The sequence below is a fragment of the Taurulus bubalis genome (genome assembly GCF_910589615.1).
Source record: "Taurulus bubalis genome assembly, chromosome: 12".
Classification (NCBI taxonomy): domain Eukaryota; kingdom Metazoa; phylum Chordata; class Actinopteri; order Perciformes; family Cottidae; genus Taurulus; species Taurulus bubalis.
This window is the reverse complement of record NC_136600.1, coordinates 15,683,853-15,696,011: the sequence shown is the minus strand read 5'-3', so window position 1 is coordinate 15,696,011 and position 12,159 is coordinate 15,683,853. Positions and strand designations below refer to the sequence as shown.

The 12,159-nt window shown below is 42.1% G+C and overlaps 1 protein-coding gene across 1 annotated transcript; it reads left to right on the top strand.

The window, feature by feature from the left end:
* Positions 1-939: 939 nt before the first annotated feature.
* On the top strand, positions 940-8,116 carry erfl1 (Ets2 repressor factor like 1; the record flags this gene model as incomplete). Its single annotated transcript, XM_079227798.1, has 5 exons — positions 940-1,000; positions 1,647-1,881; positions 3,698-3,875; positions 5,583-5,712; positions 7,305-8,116. 5 exons carry the CDS (start codon positions 940-942, stop codon positions 8,114-8,116), a joined length of 1,416 nt encoding a protein of 471 aa, XP_079083924.1.
* Between the last annotated feature and the right edge of the window lie 4,043 nt (positions 8,117-12,159).

The following is a 12,159-nucleotide window of genomic DNA, read 5'->3' as shown; positions in this document are numbered from 1 at the left end:
CCCAGACATTATCTTCCTAGCTGTCATTTAATTCACATGTTATTGTTTGCGATGTGTTCAGAATCTTCAGATCAGCTGCTCGCATATAAAAAGCAGCGTGACGCAATGGATTGATCAAATCAACAGTTTGTTGAAGGCTTTCACGTCTTCAGTGTGTTGCTTAGTTGTGACGGTAAACATTGAACTCCAGTTTGGTCCTTTTACTCTGCTGTTTCTAGTACTTTATATACTCCATGGCCAGTTTATTACATGCAGCTAGTCCTAATGCAACAGACATGAAATCCAAGTTTCTGATCATTGAGGAGTCTATAGTTTGTGGCGTTGTATTGCGTTATACTGAGAGGCGTTTCTCATTAATATGGATGCCTAAATCACAGAACAAACTCAGCCTCTCCTGGGGTAGACTATTAAACCAACCAGTCTCTGTTGCTAACGGTAGTGCACCTAAATATAACAGTGCACATAGAGATCCTTAACTTTATATGTATTCTTTTAAATTTAAAAACTCGACCAAGCCATATTATACATCAAAATGTCCCATTTTTCTATGTATAATATGGTTCAATTTTAACTTGGTTTTCAAAAGTCTATTTAATTCCTCCTGTTCATAAATGCACTATAGGGATGTCCACCATGTTGCATCAGACACGGCCTCAGGTGGCCACACAAGATCACATCCATCAAACACCTTATCTCGACCAAAGACATATGAAACATAACCTTGCCATATTTCATATCGATTTACGGTATGTTTTTAAACTCCTATTGCACCCTTAGATCCTTACGCAATCCCTCCATTAAAAAAAAAGTTAACTCTCTTCAACTTCAACTTGAAATCACTGAAATAAACTTGCTGGGTAGTTTCTCTCGTTTCTCTCTCTATATATACAAAGATAGGTAAATATGTTCTCTTTGTTTTGTTCCAGGTGTTGAGGAGGTATGGACTGTAACTGTGTCAATGATCTGCTGCTCCCCCCGGTGCCCGCTCTCTGGACGCCAGGTCAGTCCCACCATCAAGCTCATGCAAGGGGTATAATTTCTTTTTTTGGTTTGCCTAAAGTCATGTATTTTGTGAAAAGAAAACTACTCATGCATGTGCAGACATCTTCCTCTAAATCTAGACCCAGGTCACGTGTGTGAATTGAGTGTAACATAACAGCCCAAACAAGAAAATTCTGTTCTGATAAAACATAACCATCATCGGGAAAATCCAATTGATACATATTAAAATGCATCTCAAACTTTCAAAAGAAAAAAAATAACCTTACACATTGGAAAGCAAATTCAGTCTCTGGTAGTAATTGGTTGTATATCTAATGCTTTTACAAAGCTAGTTAGTGCCAGATTATCTTTGGGATGAGTCAAAAAGCTGCTCAACTCCATCTATGATGTGCATACCATCGGCCCGAGCAGCATCAATCAGGTCTCTCCCAGCGAGCTGTCATCATCCCACTGACCAATCTGTTGAGGCTAGAGGGCATTAGCGCAGACTAACATTGCTCAAGGCACGTGCTGTGATATTAAACACATCATCCCTCACCACCATCACTCATCAGTCATTCAGACAGCGATCCCCCCTGGCAAGCGGCGGGACAAATGACAGGCCCTAACCTCATCCTCCCCTCTTTCCTGCTCCCTGTGTCCAGGGATCGCCTTCCCAGACTGGGCCTACAAGCCTGAGTCGAGCCCCGGGTCCAGACAGATCCAGCTGTGGCACTTCATCCTGGAGCTGTTGCAGAAGGAGGAGTATAACAACATAATCGCATGGCAGGGAGACTATGGAGAGTTTGTGATCAAGGATCCAGATGATGTGGCTCGGCTGTGGGGGTTAAGGAAATGCAAACCTCACATGAACTACGACAAGCTGAGCAGGGCACTGAGGTATGTGTTTGTACACGATGTGCTGAATGTCAAGCAATAACACTGTTGGTATCAGATGAATCGAGATGTTTATTACACCGCGGTTTACATAAATTGTTTACTCTTGTTTGGCTGAATCCCCACTTACGTCGATCTTTTTCATGTCGGTTTAATGGAAAGATAAAGGTGGGACTTTTCCTGGGGAACGTCAATACCCTCAATTTCTCCTTATCTGTGGACATCCTAATGGAAAGTTCACCATTGAGCTGCCAAATAAAAAATTCAATAGGGATTTTAAAATTAAGCCCCAGTCTGAAATTGCTTGGACTTCTTCTTTAGAGTCGAGAACGGGGAAACTGCCCGACGCCGAACTTGCCGAAGGTGATTAAAATAATACCGTTCGTACTCCATATACCTTCAGCGGTTTACATCCCCCAACCGCACACAGTTTTCTTATGCAAATACACACTACCCCGACTTGTTCCCCACCCCACCCCTCTCCCTCGGCTTTCCTTTGGCCTCTTGTTAATGGGGGCTGTCGTCAGAGTCTAATTGTTATGAATTGGCTGGGGCCACAATTAGCCTTCTTAATTAGCCTCACTTAATTGCTCAATTAAGGGCCACGGCACAATTGCCACGCAAAGCAAAACACATACACATCAGTGCACTGGGCGCAGCCACTGTGGATACTTACATGCTGCTGTGTTTGTTGGTACCATGCGTCTGCATAATGAGCCGTTGATCGCCAGTATTTAATGCTGAGGTGGTCTAATGCATTCTGTATTTGCTGCACTCGCCGTGGTCACTTCAAAGCAACCGCTCGAAGAAAGGGCGTCCAGGATTTAAAGTTCTAGCCTGCGCTGAGACATTCGTAGGTTTTTCAATTTGCGGCATCCCGCCCCCCTCCCTCCTCCACCCTGTGCTCCTCCACCTAAGCACTCGGCTCCTTTGCCTGAGCCAGATGGCTCCATGTTTTGCCTTTACTGTTGATCAACCTTGCATCCTGGCAGACTGTACGTTGTGACACCTAAGTGGGTGGCACAGGAAACAGGCATGACGACGGCTCTACATGCCCAGCGGGAGACACCTGAGGTCGTTACCGTGGAGACTTCTCCCGTTGTCTTTGTAAATGTGCTTTTCTGATTGTGGCAGCTTCTTAGTGTCATTTACATTTACACGGTACCCGGGTTGGATATATTATGTTTCAGAGTCCAAACTGCTTCTGATGCATTCAGTAAATACCATATTTACCCTAACATTTTATACATTATTTTCACTATTTCACTATTTTTCATAAAATATATATTTTTACGATGTAATGAGCTGGGTTCTCATTTTTAAGGATCATGATATAATCTTTTCATTTATTTTAATGCCATAATCTATATCCTATACCATAATCTAACACCCATATGATTTTTGTACTTGATATAATCTTGTGCACAATGAAATAAGTATTCTCCTTTGTTGTTTCTGTTTTAATGTTGGCTGTATGTTAAGAGACTCTGAGGCTCAAAGGGATTCTGCTTTTTGGCTTTTTGTCTGGTAACAGCTGAATAAAATTTCCCTTTAAAGAACCATATTGTATTGAATCAATGCAGGCAGACATGAATTGATTTGAGTAAGGAGGGGATGAATAAAAACAGTGGGAAATCAGCATAGCTCTTGTCCTACAGCGCTGAAGTTGTTTACTTATTCGTTTCTGTTAGCGATGAGATACGAAACCTTGATGCGAGCATTATATTAATCCTTCCCTCCTCTTTTCCTTTTCCTCTTCCTTTTTCCTTTATCCCCCCACTCCATCCCTCCTTCGATATCCTCTCCTCCTCCTTCACAGGTATTACTACAACAAGCGCATTTTGCACAAAACCAAAGGGAAGCGTTTCACCTACAAGTTCAACTTCAGCAAGGTCGTGTTGGTGAACTACCCCCTTCTGGACATGGCCAACTCTCCCTTCTTTCTGGCCCAGAACCACTTCAACGGGAGCTCCACTGCTCCAGACTGCAGCCCAGAGGTACAGAGGGGAGGAAGAAGGGACTGGAAGAGGATGGGATTGGCAGGGGGGTGTATTTCCTAAGATAAACGAAGTGTAAATCATATAAAAAGGGGAGTCCGAGATTCACAGAGATTCACAGTCCGAGACAGAAATCTGAATCGTATAACCATATTTGATTTAGCGCCTAGATTCTGTGTTTCTCCACGGTAATACACATTGCATTAAAATGCACAGAATTACAAAAAAGATAAAACTGGAACAAAGAAAAAAGAAGGTGAAATAGCAAGACATAGTGCTTAGCTCCTTAATTTTGTATTAATAGTAATTTGATTCAGGTAACTGAAATCCATTTCACTCAAGTGATTTCGCTGTTGTATTTCTCAGGCCTCTGCTGTGCGTTGACTTTTTACAAGAGAACGAGTGGTAATCACCATGTCTCTCTTTTACGCATTGCCTCTCATGGTGATCGTAATACAGTGACGGGCCGTGGGTTTTCTACTTGGGCCTTCAGTGGATCAGCTGTTCGCCACTGTCGTAATAGAATACTTAATATTTGCCCAGAGAGATTACAATTTTGTGATAGAGCTAAATGGTATCAGAATCTTTTTTTTGTTAAATAGATTTATGACTTGTGCTTCTTTTCAAGTGATTCAGTATTTAGAGAAAATAAAACAATGAACCTTTTTGTATTTGTTAGTTTCTACTACATTAAGACACAACTGTACACAAGTCTTTTCTTTTGACTTTGAAGTGTGTGCAGATAATTTTATTTCAAACAACTAAAGTCCTAGAAAGTACACGTAACTTGAAAGTACAGTATGAGAGATTCATCCATCATGTGTCTGCGCTACCCTTAAGATGGGATAAGGAGACACAGTCTTTGAAGGAGACAGTGGAGGAGGACGGTTTTAACTTGTCCTTAAAACAAAAGAAGACGTTATCCCCTCCTTCTCTCATCCGTCTCCATTGGCGTATCCATCTGTCATTGATTGAAAATGAAAGAAATGGAAAGCAAAGGGGTCGCGTCAGATCAGATCAATGGTGGGTCATTAATGCGGTTTGTTAAGCAACGCAGATCTTGCAGCTTGGGAGTACAGTCTCGCCTTTCAAACTTGGGGCTGCGGGGTGACAGATACTATTGATCCAAAGTCTTGCTCGGGGGGAAAAAAATCCCCCCTTTGTCCCCTTGATTCCTGAGATTCAAGCATTCCATTTATTTTACCTTGCCTCCTTCTCCTTCACGTATTTTACAGAATAAAATACACGCACACACACACACACACACACACACACTGCTGCCCTACATCCTGAATGGATGTCATTCTCTCAGATCTCAGTCCTATTCGTCCTGTGTCCCTTCATGCAGGACGAATGCCCACAATCCCTCTCTCCCCGTCATTTATCCTTTGTGCCCACAATCTTAATCGCTGGTCTCCATTTGACTCTGTACTCTTCCTGCCTTTGAGTCTCTGAGCCTCTGTGTCCTCCTACCTCCCTTTTTTACCCCGAGTCCCATGACACCCCTTTTTATCCTGTCCTTGCTGCAACTCTGTCACTGTTTGCATCACACTCTGCCGGGCGCTGCTGCATTGTGCAAGTCCTACGTTGACAGCAGCGCACTGCCATCAGGGGGGATGTGTAGCAATATGTGTGCTCTATTTGGGAAGTACACACACTAATGAAATATTTTTTCCACTCTTTTTTTTCTGCCCCTCTTTGTCTCAGGCCATACAGTCTCTGTTTCCTCGTTTGCCAGACTCTGGCAGGGGAACGTCTCTGTTTGATCGAGCAGCCACGGCACCAGGGCCCGAAGGAGACAAGCTGAGACTGGATGCATTCCCCTTCCTCAGTACAGGTGAGCCAAGAAAAGTTAGTCAAAAGTGCCAGAGCAAAAATAGGAATCCTTCTGTATCCCAGAGACTTTTTCACGAGAAGAAAGACCGCTTGTACCGAGGGAGCATGAGGCGGTATAGTCAGCAAACAGACCTTCTTAAACAAAGGGAGGAGGAGAAGGTAGTGGGAAAGAGGAGAGGATTGAGGATATGGGGAGGCATGAACATTTATTGTTAAAGGAAATAAGAGAGATGGCTGTCCCATCGCAGCCCGCGGTGAGGTAGTGCTTCAGGTGAGAGGCCAGGTTAGCTTGTGAATTATGCATTTCAGCGGTGGAAAGAAACAAGGTGTAAGCTAGAGAGATCATCCACCTTTCCAGGATGACTCTCCTCATTTGTCCTCTTCTCTGTCTGCATATAGGCGTCAATGAACGCAGCGTTGATTTGTGTATGTTTACCTAATATGTGCGTTAATGCGACGCCTTTGTACTTCTACACACTCTATATGTGCATCAGAATGTGTATGTATGTGCAGAGCTAGCGTGGCAGTGTGTAAACAGATGTACTCGCACACACTCGCATGCACTCCGCCCCCCCTCCTTACCCACTCTGTTTGTCCTCAGGTCCTATTCCCCCCCTTTTCCCTTCTCACCCTCCTTTCTCTCCCATGTGTCCCTGCTGTCCTAATCCCTTCCCAGGCAGGAAGGCCCTAATTGAGGGTGCAGGCTTCAGTTTGTGGCCTGTGGGCGCCCATTACTGTGTTTTCATAAGCAAGTGAGGCCTGCCTGACTGATTCAATATTCATGTGTCTGCCAGCTACTCCTGGCCCAGCACGCAGAGACTTCACCACTGTCAAATTAGCCCTGCATAGTAAATAACAGAGTGAAAGAGAGAGCGAGGAAGACTGAGAGAGGAGGAGGGTGCAGCAGAGAGAGAGAATCCTTAAGTTGGTTGTCAGTTGGAAGGAGGTACAGAATGTGGAGAGGCAATGCTTTTGTTTGTTCATTAAAACTGAATTCCAGCACCACCTCAAATGCCCCCCCCATGTTCTGTTATCAAGTGATACGGGGCAATATTTAAATCGCTATACATTTTATGTTCTTTTTGCTTAATCTAAAATTATCTGGTGACATGTCAAAACATTGTGGGGACAAATCCGCCAGTTACTTTTAACCTCTAGAAGTACACGGACCAGGCTGCTGATGCATTCTTTATTTCTCATTTACATTTTGCAACAAGGTGACTGTCACCACTGTGATGATGTGTGGCCGTCCGTCTCCTTTTTTTTAACATACAAAATGTGCTCAATACAGTGTTTGGAAGATAAACTCTGCTTTATTAAACGTTTATTTTCCACTACAGTGCAGAATCTTTGTGTTCACATCTGGTTGTCAGCGGTGTGAAGTGGGTGTACATCTCAGTACTGGCATGCATAAATGAACCATCAGGTTTTTCTTTTTTGAAAGCAACCGTGCCAGAATTGGCCCCTGTGGCTTCTGATTAGAATTGCTAATACCGATGAGCATAATTAGTGAACATTCTTGGATGTTGTATGTCAAGAAACCTTTGGCCCTTCTGAGAGCTAACCTCCATCACTGGATTGTCTCTGTCCTAGGTGCACCGTGCTACACCAAACCCCCATCACTGCTGGGCCCGTACGCTCGCAACCCACCCTTCGACTACCCCTGGGGCTTCAACCCCTACCTCCCAGGGGCCTTCTCCCTCAATAACTGCCCCAAACTGCCCCCTGGCTCCCTCTACCCCTCCCAGTTTTACCCCAACCCTTTGCACAGCAGCCTTTCCCAGCTGCCGAACCCCTTCTCCTCCCTCCTCCCCCCTGGGGAGGCAGGTGGGGGTGAGAGGGGAGCAGCGGGGCAAACCGGAGGGACAAACGGCACAGCGGGTGGTCAGCCAGTCAGACTCGTCCTGCCACCTTACCCCGGGAGCCTGTCATTGGGTCGGACGGACGTTGGCAACGGGGCGTCATTGGGGGAAAGGGAAAGAGTGGAGGCCAATCCTCCAGCCACGGCGCTGAGTCTGGGGCTGGGAGCGATCGGGCTCGCAGCCGGGACGGGCCGTCAGAGCCCCACGGAGAGGAGAGGAGGGGTGAAGCTGGACCCGGAGTCAGACTCAGACCTGGAGATCACAGATCTGAGTGACTGCAGCTCGGATAACGAAAACGAGCACGAGTTCAGAATCGGGAAGGAATCCAGGCTGGCGAACCGACCGCAGATAGTGTTGGCTGGAAAGAAAGGGAGCGTGCTGCCACCCGTCTCCTCTCCCCCCCCGACAGTGTCCCCACATTCCCTGAAGAGGCTGGTGTCCATCAGTCCCCCACCCCTGTCCCTGCCTCCATCACTTTCCCCCTCTGTGGGTCTGCATGACAGACACAAGGAGACCAAGACTCTCAAAATGATACACAGCTAATACTTTTTCTCCTGCGTCCACCATCTTGCCAGACTGTGCTCTGATAACTCTCTTTTTCTCTCCTTTCTTTAAATTGTAAACTCCCCGATCCCTCTCCGTAGATCCAGAAAAAAGAAGGCAGTTGTGTTCTTTACTTCTGAAATGACTGTTTCCCTGTTTGCTGTGTAAGTTTTGAACTTGCCTGCAGACAATCACACTACCGACTCGTCTATCTTAGAATATATGTGGCGTACAGTGTTTTTGGGGTATCGGATGTCTGTATCACCAACTTGTCTTTTCTGTTTTGATCTCTCGCACCAAATGATCGCTCCATGGTTTGTAGACTTGTTTTCCACGTTGCATGCAGTACTCTACAATTTGCGGCCTTGCGGCTGTGCTATGATAGAAGGCGGTGAGGTGGTAAATTGCAACACAGCAATGTCTACCTTGACAAACATTAACAAACAACATCCCTATACGAACAGAACACAACAACAAACAATGCTCAGATCGATCCAATTTTACAGATTTGTCCTGTAATTCTTGATATTTGGACTATGCATATATAATCACTATGACTTTTGAGACATAGTCAAATACTGCCACCTAGTGGTCCTTTCAGTCCATGTATCTTGAAATGAGACCATCTTCCATTCGTAATCCTGTGAGTAAAATTGTTGCCCTTTTATTTTGCACTTACTTTGATATGATATATTGTTTCTTGCGGGTTAATTTAAAATGTTAAAATCCATATTTCTAATAGTGTCAACTGTGATAGTCTGTGAATATTTATTTTGTCCTGTGGTTCAAGTATTTCCTGCACATTTTCTAAAAGGAAAGAAAAAGAGAGCAGAAGGAGCTGGACCAACCTAGAAATTTGTATGAATATTTCACTGTATATATTTTATTATGGTGTACATTACATTTAATTATTATTCACTATGATAAGATTTAGCTGTATTGTTGTGATTTAATTCAGTATTTAAACATGTTGGAAAAATTATAAGCTTAGGTGTATCAAAGTTTAAATTATTAATCGCAGACGATCTGCACTCTGAAGATGTTTTTCTATGATGAGGACAGAGTTCACATTGGGAATTGTGTCTGATTTTCTCGACCCCAATTAATTGTGCCCTTTGGTCATTTTTGCCAGATGCCCAACGTACGAACCCTTTGGGTTAAAAAATATGCCAGTAGACTTATTTTTATAGTTAGCATTCACCCGGTGTAACTGTACGGTAATTAGTCAAATGTGAATAATATTGGTCTTTGCATTTTCTTTTTTAAATCCTCCCCTGAAAATCTGTTTTGATTATTTTTTCAATCAGTGCTTTTTGTCCATGCCAGCAGCAGGGCAATTGGTTTTGCTTGAGGATGTTAGAAAATAATTAAATATTCAAAAACTGTTTATGTTTGCTCTACCCAGATCTAATGACCAACATCCTGCCTCCGGCCGTTTCTCAGCACAGAGTGAACGCATCACCATATTGTACAGCTTCATAGCCTTTATAGCCTATGGTTTGTCAAACAGTGGCGGTATACGGTTAGTTGTGAAAGCTCTATTGTAAAGTTAATGTAAAGCTCTGTGTTTGTTGAGTTGCTACAGGAAAGGCCTCCAGTCACCTCCACGTGGAGAACACCAACCTACAGCTGTAAATACTGTTTCCTTTGTGTGTGTATGTGTGTGTACACATCCAACAATGACAATGCAGTGGTTTTACCTGTCATCTCTCTTTGTTTTACTGTAAAGAGGAAAAATGGAAAGTGCAAAAAAGAAGAAAAAGATTAATATCTTCAAAAGCAATAAACATTATTCTGGATAGTGGACTGTTGTTGACTGTGAGTTTGTTGAATGGATTCATTTAGTAACGTCAATTTCTATCATAATATTAGAAAAATAACATTGCATTCCAACAAATTGTATCCATGCCGAAGACACCTTCATAAAACAGATGCATATTATTTTGACAACACAATATATTTAAATATTTGGAATGAAATTACATTTTCTATCTGATCACTTTATATCTTTTGTAGTTAGTAAATTATAATATAAACGTGAACACTGATATCTGCCAATTTAGAATTGTGTTCACTATTTCTGAATTGCACTGATACAAATTACACAAATGATGTAATTCTCAAGTAAGAGCTGCATTGTAAAGATATTAAGAATTAAAAAAGGGAAGTTTGAATTTCATCTTTCTTTCAAATTTAATTTCTGTTAAAACAGTCAATGTTATATCCTCAGTTAATTAGATTCACAAAAGCATTAATTAAATGATCAGAGAATGACTGATACAAAATATAATATATTCTAATGCTAATAGTGTCCTGTTTTTACATTGCGACTTGCTCCTACTTTGGTGTATTAAAGTTAATGTTTTCAGGATTTAACTTTTACTCCTATACATACTCTATTTTACATATTAATAATTATAATAATCATAATAGAGTCTGAGCCATCATAAAGAAGGAGCCTATATTACAAGGATACCTTTAGAAGGTTTTCATTCAGACACCTTTCATGACTTAAAGTCTTTAGACTGTTACAAACTCTGTTGGAGTTATGTTGTGGGCTTTTATTGTATTACTTTTAATTGTTATTAGAGGTGTCTGCCATACTTTGAATTAACACTAGAAACAGCAGTTCATTCAAGACGTGCAGACACAAAACAGTATCCTTATTTTCAACTCCCATGTCATTTGCAAACACAAAACCTTTCACCCCCAATCAGGAAATTACTAGTTTAAATGCATAATTCTGACTGCATCTACAAATGTTATATCCTGAGTGAGGGACACATCCCTTCAAGCATACGCCATACTTTACTTTATTATAAGGTATATTTTTACAGTTTAAACATGAAGGGCACAATTGAGGGATGTTTTTACAACCTCTCATTCAATGAAACAACCTTTTGACCGTATGTCCTCAACTATCAGATCTACAATCTTAAATCGCCACATGGCGGCCACTCAAAATGTGTGAATGATTCAAGGTTACGACCATGATAAAAACAATGTGGAGTCGACCTGATTGGAAGGCAGACAGAGACTCTAGTCGGTCCTCTTTATATTGCAATTCATTCTCAGTCCAACGGCCATTGCTGTCATGTGTTAACACTTTGCCAGGTGTGAGTCCTTCCTACGTGCCTGGGTTTATATAGGTAGATAACAGCATACACTGTTCATTACTGTGTCAACCTGCACTGCACCTAAATAGACTTCAAGCCAACATGGACAAGAAGTCATGAAAGTGCTTACACTTTGAACATCTCCAATTCCACAACATCTGGTTATGATGACGATCATGTGTTATTAAAACAGAGCTTGAGGTGAGGTTGTTTTGTCAACAAGGTCAATAATTAACCTTGAAACTCAAATGTTGTGACATTAAAACCTTACGAAGTTACTAAAAGGAAATCCAGTTTTATATCATATTAGTTTGAGAGGTCAGTTCAAATTGTGAGGGCAGTCCTATCAGTGGGAGGGGACCAGGTCATGTCTATGTTTCACCACAAGATGGCGCAAGGAAGCTAAATAGCAGTGAGGAGTGACCTGATAGGTAGTAGAGTTTAATTTGGGCAATTAACTCTGTAAACAGTTCCTTTGATTTGTCCTTTATAGTCTGTAATCTGTTCATGGCTCCACCGTGTTGTGTGAATTGTATTGATAAAATAAATATCCTAGCACATCAGCTGTGAAAAAGAACATGCAAGTACAATTATTGATGGTTAATAGAAGGGCGACCAAATACATTCTTAGTCAACTACTACACTCATACGATTTTGTCCTAATCGAATAGTTGAATTTAATCGACAGGTTTGAGTTTCTCCTCAAAGAATATCACACAACAGCACCATTTCAGATTGTGTGTGTACCAGGGTTGTGATCATACGTTTCTTGGAAATAAATCATTCAAAATGAAAAAAGCATGAAAAAATAAAATCAAAACAGAAATTGTTGTCGACTACGACCAAATTGACCAAATTAGTTGACTAACTGATAAAGAGGGGACAGCCCTACTTTATACAGGTTGTTCAGGAGATCACACATTGGAG